General features: G+C 38.4%; 1 protein-coding gene across 1 annotated transcript in view; it reads right to left on the reverse strand.

Annotated features, from left to right (window-relative positions):
* Positions 1-5,781: 5,781 nt before the first annotated feature.
* COLEC12 (collectin subfamily member 12) overlaps positions 5,782-12,238 on the reverse strand; it is a 233,437-nt gene continuing 226,980 nt past the window's right edge. The window contains 2 exon segments of the mRNA XM_020970676.2: positions 5,782-8,491; positions 9,328-9,473. Coding sequence (XP_020826335.1) covers positions 8,472-8,491; positions 9,328-9,473 — 166 coding nt within the window. The 3' untranslated portion in view covers positions 5,782-8,471.

Below are 12,238 nucleotides of genomic sequence, written 5' to 3' on the forward strand. Positions count from 1 at the left end.
AGTAGTTGTTTTGCAAAGGTTATTTATAGTTGCAAAAGGCAGGAAAGAGGAAAAATGCACCAAGTTGTGAGTTTTTTTGATAGCTTCTTTATGAATTATTGGATAAATATGATGCCCAATCATTAAAAAATTTCCCCAAAATGGTTATGCATCAGAATGTAGATAATGTTATAAATGTTTTTTTATACTTTAAAAGATGGGTTTTCAACATATTAATGGGGAAAAAGATGTGTCACCATCCTGCTATTAAGGAACAGCTTCTAGCTGTTCTCCTTTCCTTCACATTTTTGTAAGTAGAAGGGATCCATTTTAACATCTGAGTTCTTTCATGGGCCTCCCCATCAATCTCTGTCCCTCCCTTACTTTTCCACCAATGAATCAATGACTGGCAACATAGTTTCTCTCCTATGTTTGCTTTCTCTCTCCTTTCAATTCACTTAAGACTTAGCAGCCGACTAACCAAGCTGGCAAACCCTGGATTTTTGCTTCTCAATTTCTACAGCATTTACTTAGTGTCTTCCTAACTAGATTATAATCTCCCAAAGGCGAGGCTATCTTCTGTTTTTGTAAACTCCATAGTGCCTAGTATAATGATGGATATGCACATAATACATATTTAAAACTTTTAAATTTTACATAAAGCAAATCATCTAGCATACAATAAATCATAATGCAATCTATTCCTTCAGAATCCTCGAAATTAACTTCTTCCAGGAAGTGTTTCTTGGGTGATCAAAAGCCTTTGGAAATAACCAGTGATGCAGCTGACATTTGGTAAGCATTATTATTAGTCTTATCTATGAATTCATTTTCTCCCTCTAAATTTCTATTTTTTTAAAAATCAGTTTGTCTATCTTAGATATATCTCAGTAATTTGCATACTACTCGTATTATTCTGGGGCAGGTAGGAGATACAGTGGATAGAGCAGTGGGCCTGGAGACAGGGAGATCTGAATTCAAATGTGACTTCAGACACTTGCTAGCTGTGTGACCTAGGCAAGTTATTTAACTCCTATTTGTCTCAGTTCCTCATCTATTCCACACTGGAAAAGGAAACCATTGCATTATTTTTGCCAAGAAAATCGTTCTTGTTGTTCAGTCATTTCAGTCATATCTGACTCTTTGTGACCCTATTTGGGATTTTCTTTTTCACTAGGCAAAATATACAAACCTTTTCTAGTGAGTGTCTCTGGAAGATTTAAGTTCAGTACTAGAGCAAGTAGTGATTGCATACATGCACATACACTTTTATATAATACTTTATTTTCAAAAATTTTTTTATTTTTAACGTATGTTTTTAAAATTTTGGGTTACAAATTTTCTCCCTTCCTCCCTCCCCACCCACCCTCATTGAAAAGGCAAGCATCTCGATACATGTTATAGATGTGTAGTCATGCAAAACACTTCCATAGTAGTCCTGTTCCCTTCATCCTATCCTACCCTCCATTTATTCTATTCTTTCTTTTGTCCCTGACCCTTCTCAGAAGTGTTTGCTTTTGATTGTCCCCTCCCCCAGTTTGCCCTTCCCACTATCAACCCCCTGCTCTCTTGTCCCCTTCCCCCCTTATTTTCCTTTAGGGTAAGATAGATTTCCATACCTCATTGTGTATATTATTCCCTCCTTAAGCCAAATCTTATGAGGATAAGATTCACTCATTCCCTCTCACCATCCCCCATTTCCCCTCCACTGTAAAAGCCTTTTCTTGTCTGTTTCATGTGAGATAATTTACCCCATTCTACTTCTTCCTTTCTCCTTCTCAGTATAATCTTCTCTTACCCCTTAATTTTATTTTCCAGATATCATCCCTTCATCTTCAACTCACCCTGTGCCCTCTATGTATACATACATATAATTTTTTCCCTTCCCACTACCCTAATACTGACAAAGGACTCATGAGTTACAAATATCATCTTTCCATGCAGAAATGTAAACAGTTCAACCTTAATAAGTCTCTTATGATTTCTCTTTCCTGTTTACCTCTTCCATGTTTCACATTAGTCTTATATTTGAAAGTCAAATTTTCTATTCAGCTCTGGTCTTTTCCTCAGGAATGCTTGAAAGTCCCCTATTTCATTGAATGACCATTTTTTACCCTGAAGGATTATATTCAGTTTTTCTGGGTAGGTGATTCTTGGTTGTAGTCCTATCTCCTTTGCCCTCCGGAATATTATATTCCATGCCCTGTGGTCCCTTAATGTAGGAGCTGCTAAATCTTGTGTTATCCTGATTGTGTTTCCACGATATTTGAATTGTTTCTTTCTGGCTGCTTGCAATATTTTCTCCTTGACCTGGGAACTCTGGAATTTGGCTACAATATTCCTAGGAGTTTTCCTTTGGGGATCTCTTTCAGGAAGAGATTGGTGGATTCTTTCCATTTCTATTTTGCCCTCTGGTTCTAAAATATCAGGGCAGTTTTCCTTGATAATTTCTTGAAAGATGATGTCTAGGCTCTTTTTTTGATCATGGCTTTCAGATAGTCCAATAATTTTTAAATTCTCTCTCCTGGATCTATTTTCCAGATCAGTTGTTTTTCCAATGAGATATTTCACATTGTGTTCTATTTTTTCATTCTTTGGATTAGTGTTACAATGCCTTTTTTTCTCAAATTATCACTAGCTTCCAAATTCTCCATTCTAATTTTTAAGGAAGTATTTTCTTCAGTAAGCTTTTGGACTTCCTTTTCCATTTGGCCAATTTTGCTTTTTAGGGCATTTTTCTCCTCATTGGTTTTTGGACCTCTTTTGCCATTTGGGTTAGGCTAATTTTTAAGGTGTTATTTCCTTCAGTATTTTTTTGGGTGTCCTTTAGCATCACTCTCAGTTTTTCCTCTACTTCTCTTAACTTGCTTCTCAAAATCCTTTTTGAGCTCTTTCAAGGCCTAGGACCAATTCATATTTTTCTTGGAGGCTTTGGATGTAGGAGCTTTGGCTTTGTTGTCTTCTGGTTATATGTTTTGATCTTCTTTGTCGCCAAAGTAAGATAATATAGTCTGACTCTTCTTGCGCTCTTTGCTCATGATCCCAGCCAATTACTTGAGTTATAAACTCTTTGTTAAGGTAGGGGTCTGTTTCCAGTGTGGAGAATGTACTGTCCCAAGCTTTGGGGGTTTTGTGCAGATGTTTTCAGAGATACTTCTAGGAACCTGTAAATTTTCAGTTCTTTCAAGGTGCTTTGATCAAGGGCAAGGTGTTTACTCCTTTCCTGGCCTGTGCTCTGGTCTATGAGTGACCACAAGCAGTCTTTTCTGTCTTGGAACTGTGAGGGTTTTCTCTCTAAAGCCACTACAAGTTCCACCATGCCTCAGTGCTCCTCCTCGCCCTAGGACTGCCCCTCAGAACTGGGACCCAGATCCAAGCATGGGCAAAGCAAGAGAATCCTGCACCAGCAGTGAGATCCCTACAATCCCCCTCTGATCAGCCACTCAATTCCCCCTCAGTCTGTGGGCCAGAAGCTTAGGAGGCAGCCCCCGCCTCGGGGCCAAGCTTGGGGAATGGAGCTGATACCCGGTGCTCCTCTCTCACCACTGTAGAAACAGACTTTTCCCATTGACCTTCTAAGTTGGGCGTTTGTGGGTTGAGAGGTCTGGAAACCGCCACAACTGCCCCAGATTCAGTCCTCTGAGGCCTGCTTCAGGTTCCCTGCGGCCTGCACACCCACGCCAAACTGTGCTCTTCTGCCCACCCGGCGTGCTATGCCTTTCAGGTCAACCATCCAGATTGTCTTGTGCTGGAAATTTGTTTCACTCTGTCTTTTTGTGGGTTCTGCTGTTTTAGAATTTGTTTAGAGCCATTTTTTATAGGTATTTGGAGGGGTTTGGGGGAGAGCTGAAGCAAGTCACTGCTTTTACTCCGCCATCTTGGCTCCACCTATATAGTACTTTAAGGTATATAAAATGCTTCACAAACATTACGTTACTTTGTCCTCCAAATGATCCTGTGCAGGCAGTTTAAATATTATTCCCATTTTACATGTGACTTGTGAAGCATTGCACTTTCAGCACATGGGGCCTGCACAAAAGTTACCACAGATTCAAGTAGTCTGTGAGTCTATATCTATTCAAAACCATAGCTCATGAATCTCCAGTCCCTGATGAGGAGTTTAGCTCATTGAAAGCAGAGATTGTTTTATTTTTTTTTCCCTTTCATTTTCTCTCCAGTACTTAGCACAGTGCCTAGTATGTGGTAGGTGCTTAAAAAATACTAGTTGACTGACATGTCAGTCAGAGCTATCAACTTGCCCTTAGCAAATATTGTAGCAAAAATAAAATATAGTAAAGTATAGTATAGTGTCATAGAGTATAGTATATAAAGGCGGTGCAGTGGATAGAGTGCTAGGCCTGAAGTCAGGAAGACTCTTCCTGAGTTCAAATCTGGCTTCAGACACTTAATACCCATGTGACTATGGGCAAGTCACTTAACTCTTTTTGCTTCAGTTCTTCATCTGTAAAATGATCTGGAGAAGGATATGGCAAACCATTCCAGTATCTTTGCCCAGAAAACCCCAAACAGAATCATGAAGAGCTAGACACAGCCAAAACAACATAGTATATAAAATATATTTTTAGTATATACTAAATAGATAGTATACATAGTATATTATAAAGCATATATAGTCTATAAAATGGAATAAAAATTTTAAAAAATAACACCTTCCTTATTTGGGGAGAATATGCCCTCTCAATTTTGGGTATAATCTCTTACATATTCTTCTACATACCTGCAACATCATTGTGAAGAGTGAATACACATAGGGACTTATGTTTAGGGGAACATGTAAAAGAAACGTACATGGCCAGAACATACATGTGAGGAGCATTTGATTCCACACAGCTGAAGGTGTGTGCTGGTGATGTCATCATGATGCTCCTCCTGTTCTGATCTCTTTTGTTCTTGTGTGGGATATATTCTTGTCCTTCCTCCTCCTCCTTCTCTCTCCCTCCTTCTCTCTCTTTTTTTTTTTTTGGCTAGGCGATGAGGTTAATTGACTTGGCCAGGGTCACACAGCTAGTCTCAAGTGATCAAGTGTCTGAGGCTGGATTTGAATTCAGGTGCTCCTGACTCCAGAGCCAGTGCTCTATCCACTGCATCCACCTAAGCTGCCCCTCTCTTTCTCTTTTTTCTCCTTCTTCCTTCCTCCTCTCTCTCTCTCTCTCTCTCTCTCTCTCTCTCTCTCTCTCTCTCTCTCTCTCTCTCTCTCTCTCTCTCTCTCTCTCCCTCCCATATATAATGTATTTTCACTGGGCCTTGCTCTCGGCTAGTGCCATGTAATTGCCACTGGCTGTTTCTGTTTCATGTCTGCCACTGGTCTCACGTTTGCCAAATGTTTATGGGCTACCAGCTTCTGGGTTTCATCTCTTCAGGGAATATACTGGACATCTGGCTTCTGTCTGCTAGGGTGCCACGTCTAGAAATCTTTTCCCTTATAGGAACAGGCTGACATCTCTTCAGTTATAGCTGATGCTGTGAACCACTTTATCTACCTAAGGGAGAAAAGTCAGACAGGATGCTCCCAGATAAAGCCTGATTTTTGAACTCCCTTTCTCCTGCAAGGAGGATCCATATCTTTATCTCACTCTCTATCTCACTTAGAGCTAGAAAGTCCTTATAACTCCAGGTTAATTCCCTACTATACATTTTCCATCTCCAAACCCATTTTAGGGGCCTTTGCCAAAAGAACCCACAGAACTATGTGGGTTTGAGCCCCTACAGTTTATTTCTGGGACCCTCAAATACTTTGGAACTTGCCATGCAAATATATCTGAGCAAGGAAAAAGCTAAAAGGGAAGATTCTTTGTTTTTATTATGTATATACAGCTAGAAAAATATCCATCTAAAACCAACACTGAGCAGTGAAGACATTTATTTAGTGTTTCCCAGCTAGTGATAGTCAGTTTTCACATCCAGTTACTCTTACATTACGGAACAAGTGCACTTTATACAATACCATCCTACCTCTCCTAATGAAAATGGAGCATGTCCTTACTGAAGTCAAGAATGAGTTAAAAAGATGCTCTTTTTTTTTTTTCAAGGGGAAATAAATTCTGCTGTCTGGGCAAAAATCTACATGCTCAGTATAGTTACTTGATTTATACAATTTTCTACTTCCTTAGAAACCTTCTTCCTGTGGTAGTAGCTGCTATTCCTGCTTGCTGCCACTTCAGCTCAAACTAATTCGAAATTGTAAGGATGTGGAAGGATGATGAGCATTGATCAAGGAAGGAGAAATCGTGTTTTTTTTTCCTTTTTAGTGAACTGAGCTTTCATTCTTCCTAGGCCACTGCTGGGGAAACCATTTTCCATTGCCTCACAACAGGTAGCAAGTCAGTTATCTGAAGATCTCATTACATATAATAATAATAATTGTTAGCATTTAAGTAGTGCTTTAAAGTTTGCTAAGAGCTGCTAGACATATGCTCTTCCATTTGATAATGTCACATTTTTGTTTAACGTATTCCCTTGAAAATGGCCTAAATTCTAAGTGTGTGGAAAGACATCTGGTCTATACACAGTCAAGTATATAGTCATATATACATTGATTGCCTCATAATGTTTTAAACCAAGTGATTTTATTGAATAAATCATTAAAAGTCTCCCAATTGCCTTCTGAAAATTGAAACATTCTTGCTGGAAGAAAAATATGACTGTGGCATGAATATTTTCAGCTGTTCAAGCAGCACTAGCCTTCTTTTCTGATGTATACATTAGGAATTCCTTGGATTGTTTTCAAGTTACTTCTCGAGACAAATCATAATTGACAGATGAAAAACAGGAAGAAAGGGGGTCGAAGTTTGCCCACAAAGGCCTTTGAGTCATAAGACGCCTGAGTCCTTTGGGGTTGAGCTTTGGAGCAGGGTAGCTGGAAGTCTAAACCTTCAGGTCTCCAACAATGCTATCACGAACTGGTCATTTTGGCTCTAGTAAACTCCAGCACAAAGCTAAAGGGATGTGCAGGTGGCATAAATCACTGCAAGTGGTTGAACTGATGACAAATCACACAATTGATAAAGTTGAACTATTTCTTTATTCTTTAAAAATTTTATTTAAGATAGATAGCAGCACTGCCTAGGCAGCTCCTTGGGGATGGGAGGGTAGGATATCTGGTGGGTGGAGACCTCACCCCTGAGCATGGGCAGTACCCAATGCCTTTTTTTAAGACATATTTTACTTTAGTTTTCTGAATGAGGGGAGAAATTAGAGAAGGATTCATAGGGGAGAGGAGTTGGGAAAAGTTTATGTTCAGGATTGTGATTTAGTGGTCTTTCATTTATTCTCAATTTTCAAAACCTATGTGCTTTGAAACTACTTTTCTGAAACTTGACTCAAAAAATGAAAACACTCCAGGCGGCACATAGTTTATTTCTGTCTTTCCAAAGACAGTGCTGTTGACTGAACTTACACTTGGATCACTTGGTAGGCAGCACCTGCTGCTGTGGGGTTCCTGGGACACTATTTCCTTAGAAACATGAGTGGAGCCCTTCAGAGGGCCAGAGATGGAGACCTTCGTTTTCCAATGAATACCTTCCCACCGACGCCACCAATACAAAGAAATGAGAAACGGCCTTTAGACAGCCACTTCTTTTAAATGCGACAGAGCAGGATCACTGGGTATCGATCGATCGGCCCTGTGACCAACACAGACCAACTTTAACCATATTGGCTGTCTTGACCTGTACAAAATCATAAACTTCTCATTGCCAAAGTCTATAAAGCTATTTCAAGTTAGTGAATTCCCTGGGGAAATGATACACCCATATACATATATGTATATGCATATATATACATTTATATACATACATATATGTATATATACACATATATAAATCTATATGTGTGTATAATTTTTAAAAAATCTGAAAAACATCCTTTACCACGGGGAAGAGCTGCATCTGACAAGAAACTCTATGAGTTATTATTAGTACCATTATTGTTTTCTTTGGCTTCATGTACTATGTTGGTAAAATAACCATAAAAAAGAAAAATATATAAAAAAGCAAATATTTTGTACAAAAATACAAAGTTTTAAAAGCTCTTAAAAGTATATTCCATATTATTACTAAGAGTTTGGACTATATATATGTATATCTGTATAATTTTCCTACATTTGGGATTTTAGCAAATGTAACACACTGTTTACACAGTAGATGTTGAAGCTTTTCCTATAGCTGAGTAACAAGCACTCATTCAGAATGGAGTATCCCTGTGCTTCTGAAGTGAGAGCTCACATACTTGGGTGGTTATTGGCTGAGAAAGGCTACTGGATTCCATCCAGCTGTGCACTGACCATCAACTAGGTCCCAAGTCCTTGAGTAATGGTGGAAGGGAAGAAAAATTTGCAGCAGGAATTTTTGTTGAACCAGTTTTCAGTGCTTTCTTTTTCCACGGGGTGAGAAGATGATCTAGTCAGAAAGGCACATCCGTTGCTTTTGGGAGATGTCCAGAATTGGTGTCCATGTTTGTCATTTCACAGCTTATTATAATGCAGAAGTTGGTGCTAAAAGGAACAAAACCAGTTTTAATATTTAATCAAGTTAACATTGTATTAAAATAATAAGGATTACCCAATCTGTTCTACTGCTCAAGATTTTAAAATGCAAGGTTTAAACAATAATGTATATGATTTCTTTTTAAAAATAGATTTTCACTGATATCTTTTGTTTTTACATAGGCTAGATATCCTCTTGTATCCTGCCTCTCTCCCCACCTGAGAGTCATCCTGGTGTGTATAATACCAAAGAAATGAATAATTAGCAAAGAAAACAATTGCAGCCTTTGACACTCAACCCCCCCCCAAAAAAAAACAAAAACAAAACCCAAACTAGTCAGATTCAAGGGCCAGATGCTCATCCTTAGAGGCTATACTACTGACAATCAAATTGGCTAAACTTGATTTTAACAAATCAGAAATTTGGGTTGTTTTAGACCCCATTCTTTTAAATGAGTTGTAGCTCTGGTGAAGGAAACTGCATTAAAATCTCCAGTGTAAAAGAAGCAGATGTAGAAGGAGATTAGGTTAGAGATGTGAGATATTCAGAACAGAGCAAAGTGAAAAAAAAAATCTCATAAAGGCACAGTGTAGACCTTTGGGGCTCTTGTGGTGCCATTGTCTCTTTTTTATTCTTAATTTTTTTCAGTAAACAAATACTTATTTTCTCTCCCAACAAATTTTTTTGAAAAAAAATCGTGATATTGGTGCACTATGATAGGAAAATTTAATGAATGCTGTTGTATTGGATGAGTCAAAAATGATAAAGATTATATGGATAAAACATCCATTGGTAGTGACCCAGGCTCTACAATTCTTCCTCTTAAGAACACCATGCTGCTTACCTGGCTCCCTGTCTTTTTCACAAATGAAATTGTTAATGTCTTCACACTGGAAATCATTCCACTGCCCAGCATAGATTAGCCCAGCACAGTCTTCTCCTGGTCCATGGCCATGACCCCAGTTATCAGGCTGTCCAGTTTTCCAATTTCTTTTGCAAAAACAAAAATTGAGTGTTATTTGCACAGTATGATGTCTTTGATCAAGAGAAGAAAAGTAAAAAAATTTTAAAAAATCAAACTACTGTATCTTTCCTGAAATGAAGATACATTATTTTAAAAATAGTGCATGTTCTTTTTAGAAACGAGAAGCATATGTGCAGCTGCTGAGAAGGGAATCTCTCAAGTCAATACAATAGGGATGTCAAGGTCAGGAGGCCTAAAGTCTGATTTCCATGCTGCATTCCCTGGGGTGTTTGTTGACCTCGTCCAAATGAAATCAACTCAGCATGCCATTTAAGTGCCGAGCTGTGGGGGGAAAGACTCCAACTTTCAATAAATTACGTAGTTTATCAAGATGAGGCAAATGATAAATTTTTAACATAGGTCCTAGCTTTCGAGAAGGGACTTTAGAAGTCATCTAGTCTTACACTTTCATTTTACAGATGAAGAAACTGGAGCCCAGAGAGCTTAATTGAGTTGCTCAGAATCACACAGTAATAGAGCTAGGATCTATACCTAGTCTTAAGGTTCTAAATTCAGTCTTCATTTCATTGGCTTTGAGAAATATGGGAGAATGTGGTTTGTATTTGTACACATGGGAGTTTGTTATTCCTACACATTGTTTTGTCTTAGTTCTTCTGAGCAGAGAGACTTTTGAAAGTTCATTTGGATCTTTATATGTTTTGAAATATATGAACATAAATAAGAACTGAAAATAAGAACAGAATTAATAAGAGTGATAACAATAATTATTTGCCAGCCATGTGCTAAGTGCCTTACACTTATTATCTCATTTGGTCCCCATAACAGTCCTGGGAGGTAGGTGCCATTATTATCCCTACTTTCCAGATGAGGAAACTGAGTCAAACAGGGTCACACAGCTAATCAGTGTTTGAGGTTGGATTTGAACTTGGGTCTTCTCACTCCAGGCCCAGTGCTCTATCTACTATGCCACCTAGCTTCACCAGCATAAGAAATATGCATCTAAAATCCCTCTAACGATAAACAAATAGCTATGACTTCTTTGGTGGTGGTTTGTTGGTTGCCCTAGCTAAGAAAGATAAATTTAATTTCACTACTAGCTGTTTAGAATATTTCAGTTTTTTCAAGAAATTAAAAACAGAAACAAGAAGTAAGCTTCTTTAGGGTGGCTTCATTTGAAGGCGCGTTAACTTGAACTGTGTAATTTGAAACAACCCTTAGGATTTTTGTTTGGCAGAGTTAGCATTTCTTGATTATGTTTTCATTTAATAAATTAGATGTACTTCCAATATCAGCCTCAGAAATAGTTTCCCCCCCCCCAAGAAACAGGTTGCTACACAGAAGCTTATGGTTACTGCCTGAAAGGATGCCATGATCAGCTTCAGGACACGCCTGCCTGATGTGGAGGGTCTGAGAGAACATCTGGAAAAGGATACACACAGCTTTCCAGAAACGATGAGTCATTTTCCCATCATAACATGCAGTCCTGAGGTTACTCAAGGACACCCCAAATCATTAGAAACTTCTAAGGTGAGACCAGCAGCCCCAAATCATGTTTACAAAAGACATCTGATGTTGATAGTAAGTTTAAAAAAACACACAAGGTAGAATTTCCTCTCAAATGTGTATTTTGGGGTATTCTTCATGAAGAGTGATTAAAAGACCATATTCGAATCAATTTAGTAACGTAAAGATAATTTGAAGGAGGCTATAATAAGATGTGAGCTAACCTCTGAGTTTGGACCTTGTCTAGCCTAGAACCAGGTTTCAATATCATGTCTCACCTTGTCCACACCATGCTTCCCTCCCCTCCTTTTCAGTTTTCCTCTATGTACTATCTTCTGCTATTAGAATATAAGTTCTCTGAGGGCAGGGAATGACCCAGAACTTAGTGTATTGCCTGGCACTTGGGAAATTCTCAGTAAAAGCTTTTTTTCTGTCAACTAACTAAAAAACTACCTTATATGGGCCCCCAAGTAGAAAGATACCTTTGAGGATGGTGGGAAGATCCCAAAGGTAGATGAGGAAGGTAAGGAAAATGCATAAAGAATTGGAATGTAGATTGTTGAATTTACATTATTTTCAGTATTTGTTGATTTTGTGTCACCTTGTCTAACTTATCAGCAGGTGTTAATGGCACACAGGTTATTGGACAGCACAATATTATTAGTACAGTCTCTTAATTTTTGTAAACAGGGGAGGTTGGGCTTATATTTTAATTTTGCTCAGTGTGCTGAGGACCACAGTGGATTGGAGTGTCAGAGACCACTGTGTGGTTCACAAATGTATAAACAAGGGTTATTATAGCTACTTCTTCCCCTCTGCCCCTACCCTATACACTTCTCAGTTAATTGATAAACTGGGTGAATCTTACATAGAAAAGTAATGAAAAAGCATTTAGCACATGTGGCATAGGGGATAGAGCACTAGGCTGGGGGTCAGGAAGACTTGAGTTCAAATCTAGCCTCAGATACTTACTACCAATGTGACCTTGGGCAAGTCATCTAAATCTGTTTGCCTCAGTTTCTTCATCTGAAGAATGAAATGGAAAAGGAAATGGCAAAACCATTTTAGTATCTTTGCCAAGAAAACCCCAAATGGGATCATGAAGAGTCAGACATGACTGAAAATGACTGAACAGCAAGAAATGTTAACTGTGTCAAGCACATAGAAGGGACAAATAGAAATCTTTTTATTTGGTTCTTCACCTTTAAATTATTTTCCATGCAGCTGAGTTTAATATGGGAGAAGATACGCAGACAAAAAGGTTAAG

Source organism: Phascolarctos cinereus, unplaced genomic scaffold, assembly GCF_003287225.1.
Source record: "Phascolarctos cinereus isolate Bilbo 61053 unplaced genomic scaffold, phaCin_HiC Scaffold_4;HRSCAF=312, whole genome shotgun sequence".
NCBI lineage: Eukaryota > Metazoa > Chordata > Mammalia > Diprotodontia > Phascolarctidae > Phascolarctos > Phascolarctos cinereus.